The sequence below is a fragment of the Lytechinus pictus genome, chromosome 2 (genome assembly GCF_037042905.1).
Source record: "Lytechinus pictus isolate F3 Inbred chromosome 2, Lp3.0, whole genome shotgun sequence".
Classification (NCBI taxonomy): Eukaryota; Metazoa; Echinodermata; class Echinoidea; order Temnopleuroida; family Toxopneustidae; genus Lytechinus; species Lytechinus pictus.
Window position 1 is genome coordinate 8,589,698 of NC_087246.1, and position 27,765 is coordinate 8,617,462.

Genomic DNA, 27,765 nt, shown 5'->3' on the forward strand with positions numbered 1-27,765 from the left:
AGAGAAGGGTTAATCAAAATATTTTCTATCACAAAATTGGATTTATTTTTGTAATAAAAATGTTGCAATGTTTGTTTGCTCGCTTGCTCGCAACTTTCTATAGATTTTGCTTGAGACACCATATCTGGTTCCCTCAAAATTTCTGGATCGTTACGCCACTGATTAAGAGAGAGAAAGTGGGGAGGAAGAAAGATGGGTGAGGATCAGTTTACAGGAACAGGGAATGGAAAATGAGAACCAGAATTCGAATGGTAATAGAAAAAAACTGGAAGGATGGGGGATCAATGACTTGGGAGGAGAAAAGCAAATAAATGATAAGATGTAGATTCTGATATTGAAAACCGGTGAGGAATAAGCATTTTAAAATATCTACATATTCTGTTGACATACCTGCCTAACATTACAAACATTCACATTAAAAAATCCTGTCATTTACTTTTATTTTAACTCTAACGTTAGAGTCTGACGTTAGTAATGGACACGTCCTAGACACGATGATTATTACTTTTCAAAAAATGTAGTAGTATTAGTTTTCAGAGACATATCTAATACTGTAATGTTTCAAACAACAGATGGCGTAATCTCCATTGCAATTAAATACGGACTCGACGACGACGGAGGTGTCTGCTCCTAGACCTAGTATCATGATTTGTTTTGGGAATGCTGGAAAAGCGCGTAGTTTTCTCACTTACATCAGATTAATAGGTTCATAGAACTGAAATCAAATGTAAGTTAGCACCTTGAATAATTAGACTTTTGGTTAAGCAGTTTATTTTTTCGAATGTGAGTGTTGTCTAACGTTAATGTTTTTATGTTGTCCGACATACTGACTTCTGTGTTTGTGATGGTTTGGTGATTGTGCTTTATCAATGAACAAGTCACAAGATTGACAATGTTGTCAACTTGTCTGCACAGCACTCATTCGTCGGAAGAGTCCGCATAATTTTGTCTGTCTTCAAAATAAAGAGATCGGCCATTGGACTGTTACTGTTACAGGTAGACACTTGGGCATTTAATGTCAAACTTAAATTAGGGTGTCTGGAGAAAAAAATTATTTTTCTTATTTCAAGAAAATATCACATTTTCTTTGTGAATTTGAAGAGAAATGACCTTCAGACTGACAGAAATGTAACATTTTTGAAAAAAATCAAATTATTGGCTACAAAAAAGAAGAATGAAATTAGGTAAATTTTCAGCATTTCTCTGCCATAGACTGTAGTTAAGAAATGGACACACACAAATCCAAATTTTTAGCTTCCGAGAGCTGTTATTAATTTATTATTAATGCCAAAAACTTGTCCATAAAAAGTCCAATAGGATTTTTTATGCTCTATCTGATGGTATGATTTTTATAAAGATTTGGAAACCAGATCACAATGAAAAATTGCGACAAAGTGAAAAAAATTGTGCAAAACAGAAATGTCATTTTCCCATAGAAAACGCATGGAGAAATGGCAATCTCAACACACACAAAAATAAGGGTTTGCAATTTATCTCTAAATCCTTATTTAAAATGATCCTATAAACTTGTCCTTACTGTCAAAAGAAGCCCCTGAATTTTCTCTTTCCATACATGCCAAACACAAGTTAATAATCAATTCAGATCACATTTTTCTAGTAGCCTGAACTTCCCCGAAAAAACGTGCCATATTTTCCCCTAAATCAGCCTGTTTTATGCTGACACTTTTCAGTGTGGCTTCAGACACCCTACTTAAATTAAATAAGACAAGTCATAAGAGTTTTGCTTGTAATGTATCGTATAAACCAACTTGAAGTTCTGTGCTGAGATTAATCACTGAGATATAATCTTGACTGTGTCACACGCAGCGTCTTGATTAGCCAAAATGAAATAAAAGCTATGATTTTTGTATTGCATGTTGCGATCTGATGGGAAAGAATTACTGACAGATAATAATTTTCAAAGTTCTTAATTATCAGATCAATATCATATCACAATTTTTGTTAAAATAATGTCATGATCATGATGATTGTCATCTTTATAATCATATGGCTGATAATAGTGATATGATTCAATACCTTTTTTCATACAACATGTTAGATGCTGAATTTAATTGTCCATATTCTGATTTAATTCAATTTAAAGATCACAGTAAACATAAAGAAATATAGGCCTACAAATGTACAATGAAAACTTCTTTTTTACATTGTCGTCTTCCCCATAAACCCAAGCACTAGACCATGGCTTAGTTTAAACCAGACTGCCTAATTCTTTGTCGGAACTTTAAGCTTCAAGTGCAAAATTTTTCCTCAGGTGTGATGAGTCATGGCCAGAAGATCACCAGACCCCATCTTTGTTTTAAGAGGTTCAAACGCTCCAGTCAGTTGTGTCAGGTTTGCCCTGGATTCATCTTCATACAGAGAACATATTCTTTCAGGGTGGGTAGATATGCAGTTATGCAGTTAAATATTATTTGGTGGCAATTTCTCAGATTTTTATCACCACAATGGCTTATCCCCATAATCATCCTATTGGTTAGTCAGTATCATATTCATTGATTAAGATGACCCTGGTATGCAGTGTAACTTTAATGGACTACACTTTTTTGAAGTGCCAGCTGTAGACTCTTTCAACAAGTATGATTTTCAATAATCTGGCATATTCATTTTGTCATAAATATTGAGTAAGGAAATGAAACATGATAATCCACAGATGAAGGGTGGCCTTAAATATTAATAGCCTTGACTTAAATCAGAAATGACATTGGGCATGATAATTATTAAACTAGTTTTACACCTGTTGCTGAAGTAGGATTTACCAAATGGGCATTACAATATTAGACAGACTGCACTAAAAGGGTTTCAGTGGACTGAAACAAAGTTTGGATAAACAGGTTAAAGTTTAGCTTTTGGTTTGTGGCTCAAAAATTTTTCAGTGAAACATCTAAGGAAGCAAGTGAGGTGATTGTCAGCTGAAATTTTGTGGGATAAACTTTAAACAGTCTAGTTTTAATTCAAGCATTGAGTTTTTCTGTCATTAATTTTGCTTTCTTTGGACATTTTGTAAACAATGTTATGACATGGATACTTCCAATACTTGAACTGAATGGGTATGTGCCAAAATATAATGACGAGTCAGTGTATTAGTGGACAACTGGACATTATTATAACTTTGCTGTAATGATTACAATAAAACAATACGGGTAGAAATGAGTTATTGTGGACTAAAAAAGCACATTACATCTATGTCTTGAATATTTGGTCATCGAAACTTACAGAGGTCCTTTTTAATACTGATCACATTTTCTCCCCTTAAACTGCATATTATCCAGATGCACTAGTGGTCATGTGAAGATATGGGATCTTTCAACCAGGAGGTGTGTTTCATCACTAGATGGTCATCGTGGACAAGGTATCTTGACCATTGAAGGAATGAACAATGGCCAAATTCTCAGGTCAGTTATTGTAGCCTATGCAATGCAGTCAAGGCTCTTAGTTTCATAACATCATCTCCTGAACTATCAACACTCATATCTAAAAATAAAAGCATGCAGCCTTAGCTGAAATCTTCCATATGAAGGTAAACTTTTTGATTGACAAAAGGAGAAAAACAATTTGACCCATGAAGTTCTGGTGCAACATATAGTGCATTCTGATGGGATCTCATTCAACTATATGACAGAATATGTCATATCAATCATTTAATGTATTTTTTTTTAAGTTTGAGAGTGGTTGTGTTGCAATAGTGTGGGATTATTCAATCATCACCTGGAAGACACATGATGCTCAGCCCTCTCTTTCTTCATAGTGCAAGATGTGTTGCAAGCTACTACATGCCTTAGAGGCAATTTATTTTGCATTGGCAAATCAAAGGAGAATGAAAAAGTGAACATATTTTAAACAACTTCATGTAAGAAATATTTGCAGCAAACATTTTTTTACATTTGGTTAAAAAATTGTTAAAATCTTTCATTTCAAGCTTTGTATCTGTATCTAAGCATGCCCAGTCCTTAAATTGAAATGTAAAATAACTAAAAAAATATATTTATTATTATGTAAGAATTCAGTTGAAACATGAGCTTGTTGTCTTTCCCTTCATCTTGCTGTAGCCATGGACGTGATGGCTATGTACATATATGGGAGCTAGCAGAGGGGAGATATGACATCAAGACTTCAATCACATCAGCTACGACAAACTTTTGCCAAACTGCTCTCTGGCAGAAACAAGGTTGGAACATGATAATTCATTCTTACTATGATTCATAGTCTTCTAGCCTGAGGCTACAACACCTTAGAGAATGGTATAAATTTTTCTTAATTGGTATTTAAAAAAGAATATAAACATTTGCATAACTAACATGAAGCTTGGTGTTAACTTGCTTCAATCCTGAAAGCGATATACATGTTCATTATTGCCTCTTGTGCAGTCTTGATCAAATTGTGTTTATAAGAATTTCCTTGATTTAACCCCCGATTTCTGTGCTTAGGGCATCTTTCTTAATGGACATGACATTTATTGCAAACCAATGTCCTAAGCATATGTATAAATATGTATATACTCAGGTAATGGCTCCCTGGCAGTTTCTGGAGGTCAAATATCAGAGGTCAGGGTGATTTCTCTGGATGGTCATCATGAGAAAGCCAAATTGCTACCATCAGATGGACATAAACCTCTAGGTTTGTCAAATCATCATTTAACAACCTTTCATAATCTGGAGCTTACTAGTTATCTTTCTTAAACTCCACTTTCTTATGTGTTATATTTTGTCATTTTTTTATGTCTACATGACTATTAGAGGGCAAACAAACCAGCTCCACTTCAAGCCTTCAACTACTCATATCAGGCCAGGTTCACCTCCCATGATACATTCTGATCAGTGTAGTCTTGTGATATAGGACCACTTAAATGATAACACATTAATTCACTACTCAATACATTCATATCACTATAATTATATTATCAATAAGCAAAACAGGTACAATTCCTTTTTCAAAAACATTTGTTTATCACAGGCTGATTAATCCTCTGTATTACTAATAGTTATGTCAATATGTATATTTTAAGACTAGCCATGTATTGAACTTGAAAGAAAGTACATGGATGTGCTGTTTCTGAGATATTCCAGGTTGTCACTGTTGTTACATATTATCACTATCAATAATATAATCTGTATTGAGATTTATTCAATTTTTCCAACTCTTCCTCCTTATGTTACTCTTCAAACACTACAAAACCTTTGAATGTTGCAGGATTCTGTGACAATAACATCAACTTCCTATGAGTCAAATCTATAATCTAAAATAAAAGGCCGTTTCCAAAAATCTGTTTCCTCAATTATTCTAAAGCAACATTTCTATAAATCTCCTATCCTATCACTGTCTTAGAGAAATCACAACCAGAATTTATTGCAGGGGCATTTGTCATGAATCGGATGCTTGTTAGATGTTACAGACTAAATTAATTATTCACACAGGTATGCCGATGTGTATGAAGTTCATAGATGAGACACGGCTCTTGATTGGTTACGAAAATGGCAGTGTAGTTGTATGGAATCTATCATCTTGCTGTATAGAGAGTGAGAATAAACTACATCATGAACCAGGTTTGTATTGATTGTAATTCTTATTAAAATTATTTATAGCAATTAGTGGCAATAAGGCACCTTTAAATTTGCAATGCAATTTTTGTTCACAAGACACACTTGAAAATAAAGAGACATGTGCAAGAAAGATTAGCTTTTTTATATTGATCTATTTATCAATATTAGCTTGTTACTGAAGTTGTGTCTTAAACCTGCCAGTAAAGCAGCTTTTATGATATCAATAAGTGGTGCATAAAGTGTAAACTATTAAGAGTTTGATAAGAATGTATCACATTATACTTGAAAAATAGTAATTGCAGCTATTGCTTGAAGCACAAGCAAACACTTTTTTCTCAAGGACATTTCTAGATATCAACATTTAAATCTTATTTAGTTTTCCAAATTTACCTTAAGATTTGGTCGCAAAATTTCAAGTACTAGTACATATCTAAAACTTGAAATTTTTTATGGTTTGGTGTAGAATTATTGAGCTTTCTGTGTATATTTTCAAACTACAACTGGGTCCCCACTCATTTTATTATTCTTTTATGTTCAGTTATGTGTACGGAGTATTGCTCAGAGTCTAATAGAGGTATCTCAGGCTCATCAACTGATCAGCTAGTTTCATGGTCTATGACATCTCAGGTAATTTTAAAAGTTAAACTGCAGGGTGTTTCATGTTTGGAATAGAATAGTCTGTCAATTCAGACATTCATTTTTTTTCTTGCAATAACTGAAGACATTTGACAATCAACGTCAAACATACATCTTTTAAATGAAGTAACGATGGTCTTTACTACTGCTTTGGAGCATCAAAGTCAAAGAAAGGTCAATGGTCATGGAGGTCTTATATTGAAATATAGTCTTTCTTGCAATAACTGAATATTTTTTTAGGGATTACCTTCAAACTTGGTACATGTATGCATATTGGAGGGAGAATTATCTGATTAGAATTGGGGGTCATGAAGTCAAAGGCCACATAGCTCCTTATCTACATTGAAATGTCCTCAGTTCACAATAAACTGTTTTAGGAATAAACTTCAACCTGGCTCATGTAAATGTTGACATGATGATGATCTATTAGATTTAGGGGTCATGATGTCAAAGTTTAATGGTCACAATGTTTATTATCTCTTTCTTGCCATATTTCAGGATCACATTCGTACATGGCTGTTGTATGCACATAGGAATGACGATGATCTGATTAGATGTAGAGGTCACACATTTAAGAAGTCATAGTGTTTAATATAGTCTTGATGACATTAGTGTAGGCATAGATTTTGACTGCACTTGGACGAAGACCTATCAAGTTAATTTGAAACAGATATATATCTAGATTCGTAGCCACATGAAAAATGCTATGATTGTTACTGTTATTGTAGAATCTTGCAACTAACAAACCCATTGACACTGTCAGTTAATGACACATTTCTCCAATTAAAAGAAACAAATGTGATGACACTGACCTTCAATTAATCAGTCAGCTTTTTAATGACATAATTAATGAAACGTTATACTAACAGCCAATGTTAATTATCTACTTCAACTTTTTAAAATCTAGGGTGAGATAATTCTAGATAAAGAGATAACCTTGACAAATCCTGGAGTAGCATCACTCTCTTTACGAGACGACAAGAAGATCTTGGTGTCAGGTGGATGGGATTCGAGGTAAGATTTACATCTTCTATCTTTTCTCAATCACAAACAGATAAAAACGGCAGACTATTACATTATGAAGATATTTCATGAGAATTTAGTTTCAGTTTCATTGGTTGACTAAAGCTGAAAAGAACACTTTTTGAAGGTGTGATATATACAGAGATTAAAAGTGCCAGTAAGGTGGCAAGACCATGGGGCCTAGAAGATGAAAGGTCAAGTTAATTAATACTGTAATTTGTTATGTTCAATAACCGTCTGTCAGTTTGCAGACTTGTGCTACACTATTTAATATGCATCCAACATGTTTTAGCTCATCCGGCCCAAAGGGCCAGATGAGCTTATGCCGTGGCGTCCGTCCACAATTTCAAAATGCTTCTTCTTCGCCATTTCAAGTCCGATTTCAATTCTGTTTGCTTTATATGATAGCACTAGGTGGGGGATTGAAAACTTCTACACAGAATTTTGAAACTCATTAAATATGCTAATTTATGCACATTTTTCAAAATAAAAAAAAAATGCTTCTTTATTTGTTGACCGATTTTGAATTTTTTGCTTTTATCTGGTAGAGCTTTATGAGGTTCACCAAACTTCTACACAGAATTTTGAAATTTGGACTAGAACAATTTTTATGCTAATTTATGCGAAATTAATTTATGCATATTTTTAAAAATTCACATAAAATGCTTCTTCTTTATTTGTTGACCGAGTTTGATTTTTTTTTCCATCTGGTAGAGCTTCATGAGGTTCACCAAAATTCTACACAGAATTTTTGAATTTGGAGTAGAAAATTATTTATGCTAATTTATGCGAAATTCATAAATCACAGAAAATGCCTCTTCTATATTTGTTGACTGAATTTCAAAATGCTTCTTCTTCGTCATTTCAAGTCTGATTTCAATTCTGTTTGCTTTATATGATAGCATTAGGTGGGGGATTCAAAACTTCTACACAGAATTTTGAAACTCATTAAATATGCTAAGTTATGCATATTTTTAAAAATTCACATAAAATGCTTCTTCTTTAATTGTTGACCGATTTTGATTTTGTTTCTTCCATCTGGTAGAACTTCATGAGGTTCAACAAAATTTTACTCAGAATTTTGAGATTTTCAGTAGAAAATTATTTATGCTAATGCGAAATGTATTCATAAATCACAGAAAATGCCTCTTCTTTATTTGTTGACCGATTTTGATTTTTTTTCTTCCATCTGGTAGAGCTGCATGAGGTTCACCAAACTTGTACACAAAATTTTGAAATTTTGTCTAGAAAATTATTTATGCTAATTTATGCAAAGTTTATTCATAAATCACAAAAAAATGTTTTTTCTTCTTCATTTATTGATCAATTTCAATTTTGTTTGCTTTATATGAAAGCTCGAGGTGGAGATACAAAATTTCAACACAGAATTTTGAAACTCATTAAATATGCTAATTTATTCATATATTTTCAAAACTCACAAAAAATACTTATTTATTTGTTGATTGATTTTGTTCCATCTGAGAGCTACATGAGGTTCAACAAGGTTCTACACAGAGTTTAGAAATTTTGACTGGAAAATTATTATTCATAGATCACAAAAAATGCTTCTATGTCATTTCTTCATCAATTTCAATTCTATATCCTCAATTTATGTCACCAATGTAATTCACTAGTGTCAACTGGGCTGAAATTAAAATTGTGTTAAATTTTGTTGCGAGATGCCGGAAGAGCTCCACATCATTGATGTGCTAGTTTCAATCTGTGTTTCTATTTTTAGAGTTCGTGTGTGGACCTGGAAGAAGCTAAAGCCCTTGGCTGTTCTAAACTACCATTCTGAAACAGTCAACTCTCTTGATTTCTCTTCAAGAACAGATAGTAAAGGTTACTTGATGGCTGCAGGAAGCAAAGACACTCATATCAGTGTTTGGTCACTTTACAATGACCCTAAGACTTGAAAATACTAGAACCAGGGATACATATACACCCAAGTAATGAGAGGATAGATGCACCGGGCCCAGTGGGAGAGTTTTTATAGTATTATTTTGATATATACCCTTTGGTCACGCATTGTGGCACTTAAACTGGACCAAGATGAGGAAAGCGGTAACCCGATTACGTGGTGTGAAATTTCTTCAAAATGCATGTCTAATATAGTCATGCAATGGAGCCTGTGGTGTGTGCTGCATAACAACCCCTAAATATATTTTCTTCATCCCATATTTTCTCTGAAATGTTAAAACAATTGTTTTTTTAGATTAAAAAAATGCAATCTGTTTCACTGGGTGAAAGCCAGAAATGTGTTTACATTATTATTTATTTCCTAGTCTTGAAGAAAGTACAGAATTCAAGCAACTTGTATTTATGATTAAAACATTGATTCTCTATGTACAATGTTTTATGGGAGTATATAGAAGCAGGCCTTTGAAGCATAATGGGACAGATATGATTGAAGAAATGTAATATGCTGGCCATAATCCATTGAGAGAATAAATTAAATGCCAAAATATGCACCCCATTTTTCTGTGTGTATTGCCTCTGAATGTGCAATATTCACTTTTTGCAACTCTCCATTAAAAATGTGAACAGAAAAATAGTGCAAATATTTTTGCTGTCCATGAATTTGCTATTATGCAACTTGAAAGAAATATGAAAAGTTATACAAAGATTGAATGACCGATTGGTTCCAGGAATGGGGATATGAACTATTCTAGGGGTCTGAAAGCAAGGTCTTTGGTCATGTGATGTGTTTATCTATGAATTGATTGACTTACCAATATTCAAGAAGGTATCTACATGTATTTAGTAAAAAAAAAACCAAAGTAAAAAACAAAGTTACTAGTTCTTCGACTTTTTTCACCACATCTGTCGAAGCTGTCGTGAATAACAGTCATGAATGATGCTTGAATTAGTTGCAAAAATATTTTGATTTTTGATGCCAGCATTATATTCGATGTCCAGTTTACTAAAACTGAGCAGAAACTTTTAAATCAAGGATTAAAATGGAACGATAGTCCATCATCACCTATTCAAGAAAATAATCTGCCCATTGTTACAGCACTAAAACCACTATTAAAAAGTTCTCATCTTTCAACAAAAGCTTTTTTTTTACATCCTGTTATTGATTTTCAGCTGGTGAACAACAGTTAAACTGGATCATTATTAAAAAACATTTGAAAGCAAATCCTCTACTGAAAAGAAAAATCAAAAGGTTACTCTGCAGGTTTTGGAGAATATACATGTAGATATATCATAATTGATAGGAGTTTGTTATACAACAAACTGGTGTGAAAGGTGGATTGAGATTGAACGTTAGGACAATAGTTGTGATTGATTCAATCCATTTCAATTATGGCAAGCTATATTGACAATATTTTTGTGTCAGAGGCATACTTATCCGAACAATGATGTATGCGTAAACAAAGTTGTTATATTTAGAGAATACTTCAAAAGGAAATTCTAATTACTGACGATTTCTTTCTAGTTTTAAATAATGAAATAATTGGATCAATCATAACTCTTAGTAAGATGAGGCCCTGATGTTGTATGAATTGAGTAGAGGAAAAGATGGTTGAAAATGTCCCGAAGTTGAGATTACCTCGCAAGTATATATCTTCATCGTGTTTTGGTATAGGATGCAATACATACAGATTGTACACCAAAACAAAAAACAAAAGATTTAAAGATATCTCCAAAAGGTGCATTTATTCTCACACCAGATAGATTAGATTTACAAGAAATGCTCTAAAGGGAAATCCATTCCAGTCTAATTAGATAGCACAATTCTAGAGGCAGTATGGTAAACATTTTAATGAAATCAACCATGATGAACATATCACTTTGATGAAGTAGTTCACTAGAAGATTTCTGTACGATTCAACTCAATAAACACTGCACTTTTACAGAAACCTGCTTGCACCTCTAGGAATTGACATGAAATGCTAGTCATAAAAAATATTTGTTAGTAACTAACCGTCACAAACAATCATTGTCTAAAGTGCAAAGTAAGCTGGCATTATTATATCATACAATGGATGATACATTATAATGATTGCATAACTTTATGTTACTGGGCACATGTCTGATTTAACTTGCAACTTTTCACCATTCTGTTCATCTTATTATTGTGCTTTCACATTTGACTTCTAAGAAGGGATTGGATTCCCATTTAAGAGTGAAAACAGTGATCTCAATCTGAAATTGCACTTCAGCAAGAAATGAATAATAATACATCACAAGCTATATGTAAAAGCTAAAAGTGAAGAGTTCAAAGCACTTCTGGCACCTGCCAGATTCAGAGTAAGACAGTAAACTGTCAGGTAAGCTTCTATGAATATTCACAATCAATGTGAGCGAAGTATAATTGTGACCACACAACTCACAGGGTTGCTGCTCCACAACTAAATATTAACAACAAATGAAAGAGGAAATAATATGTTGCAATTAATCCATTTTACCGTTAAAATGATTAAAGAAATTATTTGATACAGATGCAAGTGTTAAAGAAACAATATCCTACTGGTGTACTAGTAAGTGAAAGGAATAGTACATCATGTGTAGATTTTACTACATAATTACAACACATTTTTATCTTGTTACCAAACACAAACACACTGAAGGTATTGCAAGAAAATTGTGATCAATCGATGTTTCAAATTCATTTCATGGTTAAATAATTAAATGTTAGGTCTTTCTTATACATGTAATTGTAAATTTACATATACATACAGGCCCTGTTACATAAAAAATGTTAACATTGCCATTATGGTAACTACATGAACAGAGCTCAGCAGACATTCAAATCAGAAGTTCCCATGGCAAGTTAACTTTCAATGTAAATATTCATGAAACTGGGCCCTTGAGTCAGTAAAAAGTAACAAGGCTTTGTGATTGATAGTGGCTTGAATTTACAATTGATCATACACAATAATCATTGCAAACAATTGCAGAAATAAGCTCAACAATCAATCGCTATTAAAGCTTCATGTTACGAGGCCCTGGGCCTTGTGATTGAAACCATAAATTGATTTTCTATGTTAACGTGATCTCATATTAAAACTTACGATTGCAAATAAGGTTCTTGCAACACCTGAGACATGAAGAAACAGAATACCCAATATGTTGGTCTCTCTTCGACACAACTACGATGAATGACTTTCTCCAGTAGCCTGGTACTGGGTGATAATGATGTAAAAGTGACATCTTTTTTAAGCATAATCCTTCATTTAACTGAGAGTCTGAGTTCAACAAATAATATCATCATTAAGCATGATTTCAGCAATGAAGTGGATTTCTATAATTGAGGTTACACATAAAATAAGGCAGACTTTATACCGTCCTCTAAAAGAATATAAAAATGCTTATAATTTAAAAATAAATCTTCTGGAAATGATCTTGTTGTTTTATACATAAATCTTTAGTATATTTACATTTAACAATAGAGATACATACTAACATGAAATATAAAATACTGAAGTGTATAGTCTGTACAAAATAACTATATTGTTCACATCTACAAATCTTGAAGAATTGACCTATATGCCTACACAGCTACACAAATAAAAAAGATTGATAGATAGTACTTTCATTTTCACAAAATATAACATCTTAACTTAACATGTCTTGATGCATATTTCAATTTCATAGCAGATATGTTTTGTGTCCACACAGTTTTGAAAATTATCAGAAGCTATGGCAACAGGATTCTAAAGCAAGAACAAATGGCCATACTTAATTAAAACTCATTAAAACTCATTAGAAAACATAAAAGTAGGTAAGATATAACAATAAAAGAAAATAAAAACCCAAAACCAGGACATTGACAGCAAACCTTCACTGAAAAAAAACCTGTCCTTTAGAAATATTCTACATGTACCATGATACAACCTTCCTGTATCTTACCGATCATCATTTGTTGCAAAATAATTTTGTCTCATCCTGACGTGCAAAACGGACTAAGCTTATAGTGTCAGTCCATTGTTTCAAACTACTATCAAATTTTGGAATACAATTGATTTATGTAGTGATGAATACTTTTGATTTGTAACAATAGGTGCATACTGTATTTCTATGTGATTTCACCAGGAAATGTGTTGGTGTCTTGCTTTTATATTTGGAGTATTGGCAAACAGAAAAGCACAAGAATTCAACCATGCAAAACTTCATAACCCCTCAGGCCCCATGGTTCATTTCCACGGCAGATTAATTATCTCATGCATTACACTACCTTTAAATTACTTATGTCAAAATTAAGGTACAGCTGACATGATTACCTTCAGATAGTTACACAACTGAATTGTAAAATTTTAAATTTATCAATCATGATTTGATTTTAATTATTTGACAATAATGAACAAAATAGAAAATATATCACAAAGCAGCATTTGGGTCAAATTTTACAGTGGACACTCAGTACATAATCAATTATAGAAAAGGACCTTGTTATACAGAATTTCTATAGTAGTATTACGGAGAGAAAGAGGAGAGAGAGTGTGAGACAGACAGAGAGCGCATGGAACAATGACTTGTGATAGGAAGGAGTCTTGAGATCTATTTTTATGGAGTTTATATGAGGAATGAAAGTTAAAGAATTTACTAAAAGTATTCATAATCTTCAAACATGATGGATTAAAACACTGCAGATTTTCCTTCATGCGAATAAAAAGCAAAACAATCATCACATTTAAACAATAAAGAATTCTCAAAAAGTAGCAAAGAAACAAGTTTTCACAAAAAAAAACCCTTGGTGGACTCTTTGAATTATGAAAGAAAGATTGCACGGTCAGAATGCTTTTTAATAACTAGCAATTCCCTCAACCAAATAAAATCTGCACTCAAAATGTATTTTTCTATTTTACATTGTACTTTAATGTATACATCTTCCCCTCTACAGTGGCAATAAAGATGCAGTATACATGGCAAGTAAAAAAAACCCAAAACACCTTAACCATGGCTAATTACTTCAGAAATGGCTTCAAAATAGTAAATTGGTAAACATCACATAAAAGAGTGTATTATCCCAAATCATCTGATATTATTTTAGTGCAAGTTATGTTCGTGTGTGGATGAGGGGGCATTGCTGAAAGAGTGCAAAAATCAATTTGTGCCAAAGTAATTCACATACGTGTATGTTATTATTCTTATATTCTATATTGAAAACAGAGGAAATTATTGATTCTTCTCTCTCCCTACTGTGTTTTGAGGCAGTCTAAAACTACAGCACTTTCGCAGGTACATGTACCCATTAGAAGCTGGATTATCATTGCATAATGAACTTTTATGTAAGCTATCAGATTTATACTATTGAAATTAACCTGGGATTTACAATGTAAAGTGGTAGAAACCTCTGACAATCCACTGGGATGCCAAATTCAAGACTTATTATGATCATACAACTGAATTTATATTCCATTTTGATATCATAAAGAAGTTTTACACAAAGGTTCCTAAAATAATGACAACTTGAGTTGGAGTACTGTAAAATTAATGTCATACACCATCTCAAAATGACACATGGTAGAAGAGAGAGAGAGGAATCAACTCGGAAAAGTATTGTCTTTTCATCAGGCATGTCTTCCGTGTGAGTTGATTTTTTTCATTTATCCAAACATGAAGATTTGCTTCAAAATGATTGATACCAACTAGTTTTTGGATAAAACATTCTTCATATGAATGATGTATATCTACTATTCATAAAAATATTTCTAGGGTATCCAAAACATGTTTAGGTGTGAGCCTTTTTTTTTTTACTTGCCTGGTAGCATATTCATGATACAAATATCCTGTTTGAAAACAGAATTTGTATAAATTATGAATTGCCGTATTCCAATAGAGAAAAAAAATACCATTATGAAAGTACATTTACTCTACTGTGAATGAGGGTCTTAGCCTATCATGCCTTGAATATGTGTACTGCTCTTACAACGTACTGCCTACAGATAGGGCACTCATTCATACGCTTGCCACAGTTTGTACACGTGACCATGTGGCCACATTCAAGTAGAACGCAGTCAATCTCGGCATCCATGCAAATCTTGCAAAGAGTGCTCTCTTCTTCATCATCCATTGGTACTTCTTCACCTAAACAGAAGAAAGGTAAACAAACATTCATTAGTATTTTCTAAATTTTTCAAAGGTTTAGCTCACACCAAAAATCAGTCAAATTATACTGTAAAGAAACATTCAACAGTAAGATATGCATACAATAGATGTATGCTATTTATAAATTAGAAAAAATGAACCTGAGCCAATAGAAAACACTGGTACTTTTTAAATTCATGAGGCATGCAGCACATGTATGTATTTCAATTCTTTCAATTTTATGCACAAAGAATGTAAAACATGGTTTTATTCATCATGTGATGTGTGAGATCATCATTAATGTAAGTCAGAGAAATTAAACTTAAACTTTTGACCTATCATATAATATAAAAATATATAAAAAAAGGTGAGCATGTGACATCAGCCGGATTCACCTCTTTAAATAAATCATGTCATTAAATGTATAACCTATTCACAAAATGATACATATCTTTCTTGCATTCTACAGACATTTCATAATTTAGTTCACAACCAATAGTTTGTTAATTTTACTTCACTGGTTCAAGCAATTTCTTATCAAGATACATATTTTATGAAAATAAAATGAAAGAGAAGTTTAAAGGGAGAGATAAAAAGAGAAGGAAAAGAGGGGGGGGGGGGGGGGGGAAGAGAGAGACAAGAAATACAAAAGACACAGAGCTATAGAAAATATTTTTTGCATTTAAATAATTATCACCCGTATCAGACATCTGAGCTGGGGGCTGTTTCATAAAGCTGTTCGTAAGTTAAGAGCAACTTTAAGAACGACTGGTGATCCTTTCTTGTGGTAAATGATTGTTCATTTGTGATTTCTTAGCGCGTAAGAAATGTTCACCAGTCGTTCTTAACTTACAAACAGCTTTATGAAACAGCCACCTGATCATTCACAAGACCATATTGCCCTAGATTTTCTGCATATATGGGGAAGGGATAGGTATATATTGTCTGTATTTTGCTCATTCTCTATGCGCGTATTGACTTTTCATGCAGAGAAGACGCAAAATATACCTTTGTATTTTCCCTGGTCTCACATCCAGGCATTTGAGGATGCGTAGAAGGAGCTTCATAATGATCCACGCAGCAACAATATACGTCAAAATAAAGACAATGCTGAATCCAGGCACTGGATATGCATCCCTAGGAACATGATCTTATTTTACAATTATGTCATAATGGTAAAGTGCAGAGCCTGGCCCCCGATATAAACATGACACAGTAAAACCATATTCTTGAAAGATATATCTAAATTTTCATGATTTTTGCTCTGGATGTCTGATTTGAATGATACTGACTGGCTCTTGTTTCGGGGAACATCAAATATATTGCCCTTAAAAGAACCATACTGCCCTCTTATGAAGACTCGGGCCAATATGATTTTTTAGTGGGCAATATATTTAATGTTCCTCTCAAGGTCATTCAGCAAATGTAGATCGTCAGGAGTAAATTACCTAATTATTTTGTTTATCATAGAATCCAATATATGAAACTGCAGCATCTAAAAGATCTACATGTACACATACAGGAATGTACACATACATTTGGAATCTTATTATCAATATGCATTTCTGCATCGAATAAAAATTTAATGAAAAAACAGATTAAAAAATACCCCAAAAATACATACCCTCTTTTGCAATCCTTGAATCTTTTTTATCTTCTGTGATGAAATAAAAAGAAAAAAAACAAAACACTTTTTATGCATCCTTTACGCGTAATTCACAATTCATACCCAGCTGCTCACACATGACGACGTCACAAATAAAAAAATTGAACTTCGAAAAACTTTTTTCAATATTTGATGGATTTTTAAAATCATTTTATCAGCTAGTTTTACAATTAAACTTTTGTCTAGGTGAACATCCCCTTTAATCATTTTCAAACTAGGAAAAAATCTGCAATTGACCTTTAGAATCCCTGGCAACCTGCAAGAAACTGAAAGCTGCATTTTTGTGTTTGGTACAAAGGAGTATTAAGTCCTGATACTAAGGGAATGATGGTGCATGTTTGCTATTAAACATGTAATGAGTGGTGGAGATTATACATACCCAGTACATGTACAATATGACAATATTGTGCATGTATGTATTGTACTGATGTATTGTAATGAAGAACATACTGAAAATCATTTTCTGTGTACACAAATGAATATACATGTATGTAGGTCTATGTTTATTTGCATAATTTCTTAGAACAAAGAATAACCATATAGAGCATACATGTAATTGTAACATCCTCCCATGGAGTTGATGGTCAATTTCCTATTCACTAATCTCCCATAATTACATGGTATTACGAACAGTGATAAGCCTAAGAAGGGAATTCCCATAATGAATTCTCTCCTATCATGCATGTAAAGGTTCAGTGCACATCAATTGCATACATTGAAATACAAGCTCTTGATCATATTCTTCCCTTGCTTGGGACTTTAAAGGTCAAGTCCACCCCAGGAAAATGCTGACTTGAATAAATAGAGAAAAATCAAACTAGCATAGTGCTGAAAAATTCAACAAAATCGGATGTAAAATAAGAAAGTTTATGACATTTTAAAGTTTCGCTTATTTTTCACAAAACAGTGATATGCACAACGAGGTGACTCAGTCGATGACGTCCATCAATCACTATTTCTTTTGTTTTTTATTGTTTGAATTATACAATATTTCATTTTTTTATAGATTTGACAAGGACCAACTTGACTGAACCTTGACTGGAGTGTCGTGGCCCAGTATATTGGTCTCCGGACTTTGAAATAGAGAGTCATGGGTTCAAATCCCAGCCATGGCGTAATTTCCTTCAGCAAGGAATTCATCCACAGTGTGCTGCACTCGACCCAGGCGAGGTAAATAGGTACCGGCAGGAAGTAATTCCTCAAAAAGCTGTGTGCACCGAATAGGTAGCCTAGCTTAGCCGGGTAATAATAGCATGGGCCCGCTGGGAGAACAGTTTTCGGAACTGAAGTGGCTACCCTGGGTAAGTATACCTTTATTATTATTATTATTATTATTAACCATATAGTATTAAACGATGCTAATTCCACATGTTCAGGGAGGAATTAATCATTGTATCACTTGACAATGAGGAGAAAATTAGATTATTTCATATTTCATATAATAAAATACAAAAGAAATAGTGAGTGGATGATGTCATTGTCTCCTCATTTGCATACCAGCCAGGATGTGCAAATAACTGTTTTGTGAAATCAAGCGAAACTTTAAAATGTCATAACTTTCTTATTTTACATCCAATTTTGATGAAATTTTCAGTGTTATGCTTGTTGGATTTTTCTCTGTTTATTCAAATCAACTTTTTGTTGGGTGGACTTGTCCTTTAACAATACACTGTCTATATTAATGCTGCTACATGTATGACAATTATACAGCGATGCCAACCTGAAACCTCTTGAAAAAAAAGATTTTTGAGATTTTTTGACAAATGTGGCACACGAAGTGTGCCAATGGTTTAGTCCCAACTAGTTCATGTCATATTCACGACATGCTTGCGCATAGGAATGACATGTTCATACAGTATATTTGCGAATGGTTCACGAATTGTCACATCATTCACTTCATCATGATTCATTTGGGGTATAAAATAGTATGCCGTGATTTGTGAATTGCTGTGCATTATGGCCAAACTGCAATTGTGTATTCCTGTTTCGCAAGAAATTCTGAGACATGCAGGAATCATGCCCAAGTGAGTCGTGAGCTACATGTAGTTGCGAACTACATACATGTAGTCTTGAATCTAAGTCATGAGCTACATGAAGTCTTGAACTAGTAGCTAATTGTGTGCCTACTTACAATGGGAAAACATGGCACAATTGACCTTGATCATGTGTTCTGAAACTCGTGCAAAGTGATCAGTGATACAATTATGCTCATAATAAGTTGAATGCAATAGATTCATTTACTTTCAAAGTTATAACATTTCAAAACTTAACCTTTCCTGCACGGTCAAAGTTCATTGACCCTAGATGACCTTTGACCTTCATCTCATGTGACAGTGAGACGATCAGTAATTTACTTGATTAATTACCCTTATGTCCAAGTTTCATGAACAAGATCAATAAACTTCCCAAGTTATGATGGTATTTCAACAAATACCGCAACATGGTCAAAGTGCACTGACCCTAAGTTACCTTTGACTTTGGTCATGTGACTAAGTGATAAGATATCAAGTTTAATGAACGAGGTCCATATACTTCCTACACGTAAGTTATGATATTTTAAAAGCTTGACCTTGGTTAAGATTTAAATGTTGATACCCCCACCATGGTCAAAGTTCATTTACTCTAAAAGACCTTTGACCTTGGTAATGTGATCTGAAACTCATGCAGGATGATCAGTGATACTTCATTACCCTTATATTTAAATATCCTGAAAAGGTCCATATACTTTCTACATTAAGATGACATTTCAAAAACTTAACCTCAAGTGGTTAACATTTCAGTGTTGACGCCACTGCCACCGTCGGAAAACAGCACCTACATGTCGAGTATAGTCTCACTCTGTTATGAAGGTGAGACAAAAACCAAAGCTTAAGCCAAAATTTAACTACCCCCCACACAAACTAATCTCACACAATGAGCAGATAAAAAATTAATATGATTCTCACCTTTCCTTTTACGATGCTGTTTCTCTTCATATAACCTTTTGACTCTGTCTTGGAGTTCATATCTCTCAACGCATCCCTTGTAGTTGACAAAGTTAGCTGTTAATATTTCCTTGAGTTGTTTAATGGAGAGTGAGTCGATGCCTTCTACAGTCTCCACATCACTAAGTGATGCTCGTTTCCTCAATGGTTGGACAGGCGTTTGCTAATGAGGAACAATAGCAATTTTTTTACATTCAAGAATGTGTATATATATAGATTACAAATAACCTAGAGATTTAAATGAAGTACTATGTCATACCAACAAATTCTAAAGGAGACAACTGATTTTCAGCCAGCATAGTTGTGTTTTAACCCTAGTAGAATTGGGCAATTTAAAATGTATTGAACTTGGGGGGGCATGATGCCCCCTTTCTGAAACTGTCTCAATAAAAGTTGCATGGTGTCACAATGCTGTATCCATAAGTTGTGAATTTGGTCTCAAAAGTTGTGCAAGACTTCAAAGAAAAAAAAATCATAAAATTTGCAGCACTGTCTTTGTGCAATTAAGAAAATCATACAAAGCATTGAGAAGGTCATCATGCCCCCCTGTCCTATTAGAGTTCATCTGTACTGTAAGAAATATCTATCCAAAAGCAAAAATTAGATTGGGGCATTTCTGGCAATTGACTACCACCCCCCCCCCCAAAAAAAAAAAAGAATAAATAAAAAAATAAATAAATAAATATATGAATAAATTAAATAAATAAATAAAAGAATCCTGCTTTTTTCAATGATATTGCATCCTTCCTTGAATAATGACTTTTTTTGCATTAAAAACATAATTATTTTTTTTTAATACAAATTTTGCCCTTCCTTTCATTTCGATGTGGACCTTGAAAATTCTCTTAGTTCTGAATGCCCCCTGAAATCATGGCTCCATCCTTGAATCCGCAAAGAGGTCTTATCGTTCACATTCAATCACTTTACATTTATTTACTAAGATTCAGAGGCCAATATGAATTCCTAAAACATCTCCTGTACAAATTCCATCACTCTGCAACTGAAAATTCCAAATGACGCCGACATCCAGAGAACAGGTCTCTATGCAGAATACCTTGTAAACATAAATGACAACTCCTTCAAGGAAAACTTACCTGGATAAAAGACCTATGACTATAAATTTTAAAAACATACTATACGATAGAAGTTGCATCCACCTCATCATCCATTTGTATACAGGGATCATATACTACATGTATGTTAAACAGACTTTCTCTTTGTTGGCTCTTACCTCTGTATTCTGAGTGGATGTTGCTTCCTCGTGTTGTTGAGATGGCATGCTCTCTTGGGGAGGTGTTGTAGCTGTGTTTGATGCTGCAGAATTTCCACTAGTCCATGCTGTCCTTGACTGTGGTCTCTGGTCATTTCCCTGTGGAGTATTACAATAAAAATTTACCAACAACCAACCATTGATGAAGATGCAGACAGGGAAATCAGCATCACTATTACAATCCAGTCTTACCAACAGGACAAGGTTAAAACACTGAATAGGGAGTGAAATTCAACGGTACATCCAAGTAGGACAATGTGAGCCAAATGGTATCTTTATGCTTATTTCTAAAATATGCTACATGTATTTCGTTTCTTCTACGAAAGACATAATTAAATTTAAAAACAAAACAACCTCGGAGTGATGTGCAATGTGCAGGAATGTAAACATTCTATTATCAATGAAGGTGATAATACCTGCCCCAAAAGAACAACCTTATTTGTGGAACATTATAATGGCAACACCATAATATGCCAACTTTGGTAAACAAGAATCTGCCATACATGTACGTGAAGTTAAGTAATGCATTTTAAACTTCTTACATTGATGTGTGTACCAACTACAAAGTCTCATGAGCATTGTGCAAAATCTTAATAAAAACTTTGCTCTGCAAGTTTTCCCCTGATACATACATTGCCATGTCATTAAATGTACCCTGGCAAAGCAGTGACCGACAGATTAATAACAGCATTTAGCCCATCTCCAATCAAAGACAAATATACGGTAAGTGCCAAGCCTCATGGGCATTGGGCAAAGCTAAGGAAGTACACAGTAATTTGATCCCTAGGATTTGCAAGAGACTGTCTGACACCCCAATGGGCATACCAACCATCTCACTACACACTGATATCCCCTTCAAATTTAGTGACAGTATAATAAATTCTAAATTCTGCAAGCGCTTCAAAAAAGTGATTATGTGCTGAAGGCTTCAAGGATTTTCAAACCAAAATGGGAGGAAGTACCATGCATAAACTTTCATATCTGAAGTTCTCAATCTTAGCAAAATACTGACATAGTCATTGTCCATGCAAACTGTATTTAAACATTGCATTTAATGTGGTTTCACATTCAAGTTGGCAGACAAATCATTAGAGATTGAGGGGGACTTACAGAATTACTAGTACTGTTGAATGTGTTGTTGGTCATCCCTTCCCCAGGAGATCCAGTAGATGTATTAGTAAAGAAGTTAAAGTTTGGTGGATCAACACTGCTCCCTGTTCCCTGATCAGACAATCTGGAGAAAATGTCATTGAATATCTCCTCAAACCTCTGGGTCACTCTCTGTCCTTGCGGCTGCTGTTCCTGTTGCTGCTGCTGTGCCTGTGGATGACTAGCCCGATTTCCAGGCTGTCTTGCTGTGCTGGTCCTGTTGTTCGATGATGTTGAAGCCGAGGACCGTGTCGCCCTTCCCGCATTACCTCGAACCGTTGGTTGAGGATGTGCTTGGACATACTGCATCACTAGATCCACAAGATCGTCCTTCTCTCTACAAGACTGGGTTGACACACTATGAGTGTTCAAATACAACCTGAGATCCTTAATCTTCAGGGTCATGAGTTCTGCCCTTGTGGGGCTCTGTTGTATGGCACTGCATGCACTGCAACATTTCCGAGGTTCTTTAATGAAGCAATTGGAGCAGTAGTATTTATCACAGTCTGTACAACGATACTATAAAACAAAAGGAAAATATATTTAATTAAGTAATGCTACATGCATGTACCTAAAAGTAAAACAACAAAAAGATAAATAGTTTAGATGTACCACAAAATATATCAATTCTAAAAATGAAATTAAAAAATTGGTCCTCCTCCATACAGAGCAGTTAGACACACAGAAATATTAATTTAAAATAATTCCACCTCCAAAACAAACTCAATTATGCAAAATTGCAAAACTCCTTACCTTCTTTTTGAAGATATGAAAGGATGTTGAACAGGCTTCACACACCATATTGCAGTTTTCGTCTACAGGTTCACCGTATATACTTTGTTGGCTGGATGGCCTACTTGTGATATTGTCCCCACTAGGGTAGGTTGATGATGAACCTGCTTGGACTCCCACACCAACACTATCACCAGCTTCCCTTGGGCTGACACCGGTAGAGGGACCACCAGCACCGCTATAACAAAATGTGTAGGCTGGGGTTGCCGATGGACTCACAACAGGTTTGCCTGCACCTGAACCCATGGGATGCAGGTTTGTGGGTGAATGACAATAGGGTACAGTAGACTCATGTACTCGGCACAAGATTTGAATTGTGGGTGGAAGACAACACAGGTTGGAACAAGCCGGGATTCTCTATTTTACTTGAAATCACCTGTCAGCAAGAACAAAATCAACAAAACTGTATATTTTATTTAATGAACTATCAAGGCCTAGGTCTAAGTACTTTATTTAGTACCATACTTATGGTATCCTTTTCAACATCCTTGTACAGTGCATCTTCCAAAAACACAACGTGTGGATCTTGGCGAGGTTCGGCTTTCAACTCTCAATACCAACATAAAGTTGCATGTGTAATTAGCATTTTGGCAAAATTTCAAGTTTAGGTTCTTTATGAAATTAAACACAGGGCTTGAATTTCATGTACCTGTATTTGATGTTCATAAATAGGCATGAAAAGTATAACATGCAAACACGCAAGTTCAGCATTTTTTTACTGCTGTGCCACTCATTAGTCATTGCCTGACAAAAATCTTATATTAATCTTTGGTACCTGTACTGTTTAATTCCCTGAAATGTTGCAACATTTGGTTATAATATCAAGAAAAAGAAAAAGGATTTAAGTGCAGTCCAATTTTGACTTGCACATTCATGTACGGTGTGACTTTTAGTTGCCACTTATCTCGGGCAACGGTTTGAGATGCCCCCACTAAAGCAATCAAGCTGCCCAAGCAAGTTACCAATATTTGGTCTCAAAATAAGTTTTATAAAAAAATTGTGAACGATCATTCCATTTTGAAAATGGGGGTGATAATTTTAATCAAAATAAGAGGGTGGTGCCCCAACGTAGACCTCTACCCATGGAGGTTTTGAGAATACAGCTACATGTACATGTACGTCAATGCACTTTTGTGTACGATCAATGTGTGTGTGCTCATGCGCGATATGGTTGTGTAGTAAAGGTACATGTTTCGAATCAGTGTCTTAATATTTAGTAATTACCCATAATTACTTTGCCGTTCCGGAAGTATGTAATTAATGACATTCTTACTTAAAGGTCAAGTCCACCCCACAAAAATGTTGATTTGAATAAATAGAGAAAAATCAAACTAGCATAACCCTGAAAATTTCATCAAAATCGGATGTAAAATAAGAAAGTTATGGAATTTTAAAGTTTCGCTTATTTTTCACAAAACTGTGATATATGCACAATTAGGTGAGTCAGTCGATGATGTCCATCACTCACTATTTCTTTTGTTTTTTATTGTTTGAATTATACAATTTTTCATATTTTACAGATTTGACAATAAGGACAAACTTAACTGAGCCATATAATAATTTAGTATAAAACAATGCTATCTACACATGTACAGGGAGGAATTAATCATTGTTTCACTTGACAATGAGGAGAAAATTAGAATATTTCATATAATAAAATACAAAAGAAATAGTGAGTGGATGACGTCATCAGTCTCCTCATTTGCATACCAACCAGGATGTGAATAGAACTGTTTTGTGAAATTAAGCAAAACTTTAAAATGTCATAACTTTCTTATTTTACAACCGATTTTGATGAAATTTTCAGTGTTGTGTTTGTTGGATTTTTCTCCTTTCATTTAATCCAACTTTTCATTGGGGTGGACTTGTCCTTTAAAGATCAAGTCCATCCAGAAAAATGTTGATTTGTACATGTATCAATAGAGAAAAATCAACAAGCATAATGTAATATTGAAAATTTCATCAAAATTGGATGCAACATAAGTTACAATATTTTAAATTGTTACTTTCACAAAACAGTTATAGGGGTCTACATACGTAGCACAAATATGTGACATTCAAATGAGAGAATCGATGAAATCCCTCACGATTTCTTTTTTTTTAATTACATGTAGGCCTATACAATATAATTGCAATTGCAGAATGAGGCTCACCAAAATGGACTTGATAAAGTTGTACTTAGATCCATAATACTTGAAAGTGTTGCATACTACTTACTAGTAATATTTAAGTTTTGGAAGCATAGGACCCGTAATCCCCAGTGCCTTCACTTTTAAGTTTCTAGGCATCATGTTGACCAATGTTCCAATCTGGGGAATATGTTCCAATAAAATACAATCATACCAGAGACAACCCTACGTGACAAGGGACAAATAAGCTTCCAGCTTTATGTCTCTACATCCAAGCAAATCCAAGTACCATCAACAATGTTACTGTCTGGATATTATCATGATTATGGCAATATGGGATGAACAAAGATCTGCTAACAGTAACATCCAGGCCTCTACAATTTTTTTTTTCATCACTTGCCCGACAGGGCAAGTGATGAAAATATTTGCTTGCCCGATAGAAAAAACTGCTTGCCCAATTTGTTTTATTATTTTCTTTCATTATTTTCTTTTACGACGGTACTATTATTTATGAAGGTCATATAAAATAAAAACAATTGAGAATCATGTACAGTAAAGAACAAAAATTTATAATAATATAAGTACATTTTCAGCAAAGTGGGCCTGAGTCATTACGTTTATTTTGAAGAAAAAAAAACTTTTGCCCTTGTACTAGTAGATCTAAATGGGCGTTACAGCTAAAAAAAAAACGTAAAAAAAAAATAAAAAAAAACCTTCCCCAAAAGTTGCTAAAATTTCATATTTTGCATCTTTAAATCCATGAATGGTCGTCATCTGTTTCCCACATTTCCTGGGAATTGTTTTGATTAAGTTGGAAACTATTAAGAAAATGAAGAATATTCAGCTCTTTCTTGATTCTGGAAAAGATCGTTTTATGATGTAAAAAAAAAAAAAAAGGCCTTCACCAACTGGAGTGGCTAAAATTTTACATTTTGCATCGTTAAATCCATGCCATTTATTTTCCATATTTCCTTGAAATTGTTTTGATTTAGTTGGAAACTATCAAGAAAATTAAGAATATTCACCTTTCTCTTGTCTTTTCATCATCGTATTATGATGTTACACTCAGTCAATATTTTTTATATTGTGTTCCAATGTTATATCATAACCTTGTTCATTGAATGAGTGTTGTGTTCCCACATGTAGACTTTCATGGTGTTGCAACATTAACACTTGGTCAACACCATGAAAGTCTACATGTGGGACAACAATAAGAAAAAACATTTACCGAGTGTAACATCATCAAAATCAGAGTCAAGAAAGAGCTGAATATTCTTCATTTTTTCGGTTGTTTCCAACAAGATCAAAACAATCTCAAGGTAATATGGAAAATAGACGTCCATTTCATGTACAGTAAAGATTAAAAATGTGAAATTTTAGCCACGTTTGCCTTTCTTTTTCTTTTTTTTTGAGGGGGGTTGCATCGGCAAATTGCGCAAGATAGTAGCGCATGCGCACATAGAACGTAAGATGACATGGCACGGTTCTTCGAAGGAGGTACCTGGCGATAAATTATCTGTATTTGGCGCTGATTTTACATCAGTTTCCACTGCTTTTTGACTGGTTTGACAATATATGAGAGATAGTTGTGATCATCACTGACATTTTATTATTTTATTTTCAAAACAACCACTTGCCCGATCGGGCAATTGACTTTGAGAAATGCTTGCCCGCCCGTCATTTTCACTTGCCCCGGGCAAGCGGGTTTGACGCGCCCTGACATCATAATTGTCATAACATAAGGTATATCGAGTAGTAATCAGAACCGCAATGCATTATGGGATTGCAAATGGGGCAGTTAGCTAGTTCTGCGCACGCGCACTGTCCGCTAGTTCGCGTGCGCAACGGCCCCTTTTGCGATCTCAGTCATATAAATGGCTGCATTGCGGTTATGATTAGCGATACTCGATAGACCCATTATTTTTATTAATTATTCATTGTCTCAACTAAGACTCAAGACAATATTTCATTTCAGAAAAAAAAAATATTATAGGAATAGGCCTATTCAACAAACATTGATGCAAAATTCATTTTTTGAAAAGGCCACATTTTAGAACAAAAATTATTGCAGTAAAGCTTAACATGTCAAATTCCGGCATTGTGTTAATACTAATCCTGCCTTCCTGAGCTGCCGCCACGCCGGCCCCGCTGGCGCGGCGTCTACCTACGGTACCGGTACCTGGATTTCAGCCACTGTCTCGCTGATCGCGCTCTATAACTCACTTGCGTTCTCTTTAAGTTTATGACTCTTTTACTCACCGTAATAATCAATTATTGTCGTTATTTGAAGGTAACATTACTGCAGATCTAATTCCCGCATCATGAATCCACGAAAATACGTCTGAAAATGCCGAATCAATAATAATTCTACATCTGACAACGGTAATTTCATCAATCTCTGTTTGTCGTATCAAAGACTACTATTTGCAAACAACATTAACACACACGTACAAGGCAACAAGGGGCCGATTGCACGAAAGGGTCTTTCCAAGGACCGTCTTTCGTGTCGCCCATCTTTTAT

At 34.2% G+C, this 27,765-nt stretch overlaps 2 protein-coding genes across 2 annotated transcripts; one reads left to right on the forward strand and one right to left on the reverse strand.

Moving 5' to 3' along the window:
• The first annotated feature begins 563 nt into the window (after positions 1-563).
• On the forward strand, positions 564-11,665 carry LOC129254885 (guanine nucleotide-binding protein subunit beta-like protein 1). Its single transcript, XM_054893422.2, has 9 exons — positions 564-727; positions 2,273-2,397; positions 3,291-3,413; positions 4,068-4,186; positions 4,522-4,635; positions 5,433-5,561; positions 6,097-6,185; positions 7,102-7,208; positions 8,956-11,665. The coding sequence occupies exons 2-9, from the start codon at positions 2,285-2,287 to the stop codon at positions 9,131-9,133; spliced, it is 972 nt and encodes a 323-aa protein (XP_054749397.2). The 5' UTR covers positions 564-727; positions 2,273-2,284; the 3' UTR covers positions 9,134-11,665.
• LOC129254884 (E3 ubiquitin-protein ligase RNF34-like) lies at positions 10,854-27,765 on the reverse strand. The gene is made up of 7 exons (XM_064108719.1): positions 27,504-27,765; positions 23,077-23,491; positions 22,285-22,842; positions 21,136-21,273; positions 19,866-20,067; positions 16,879-16,911; positions 10,854-15,254 (listed from the first exon to the last, which is right to left on the reverse strand). Exons 2-7 carry the CDS (start codon positions 23,359-23,361, stop codon positions 15,067-15,069), a joined length of 1,404 nt encoding a protein of 467 aa, XP_063964789.1. The 5' UTR covers positions 23,362-23,491; positions 27,504-27,765; the 3' UTR covers positions 10,854-15,066.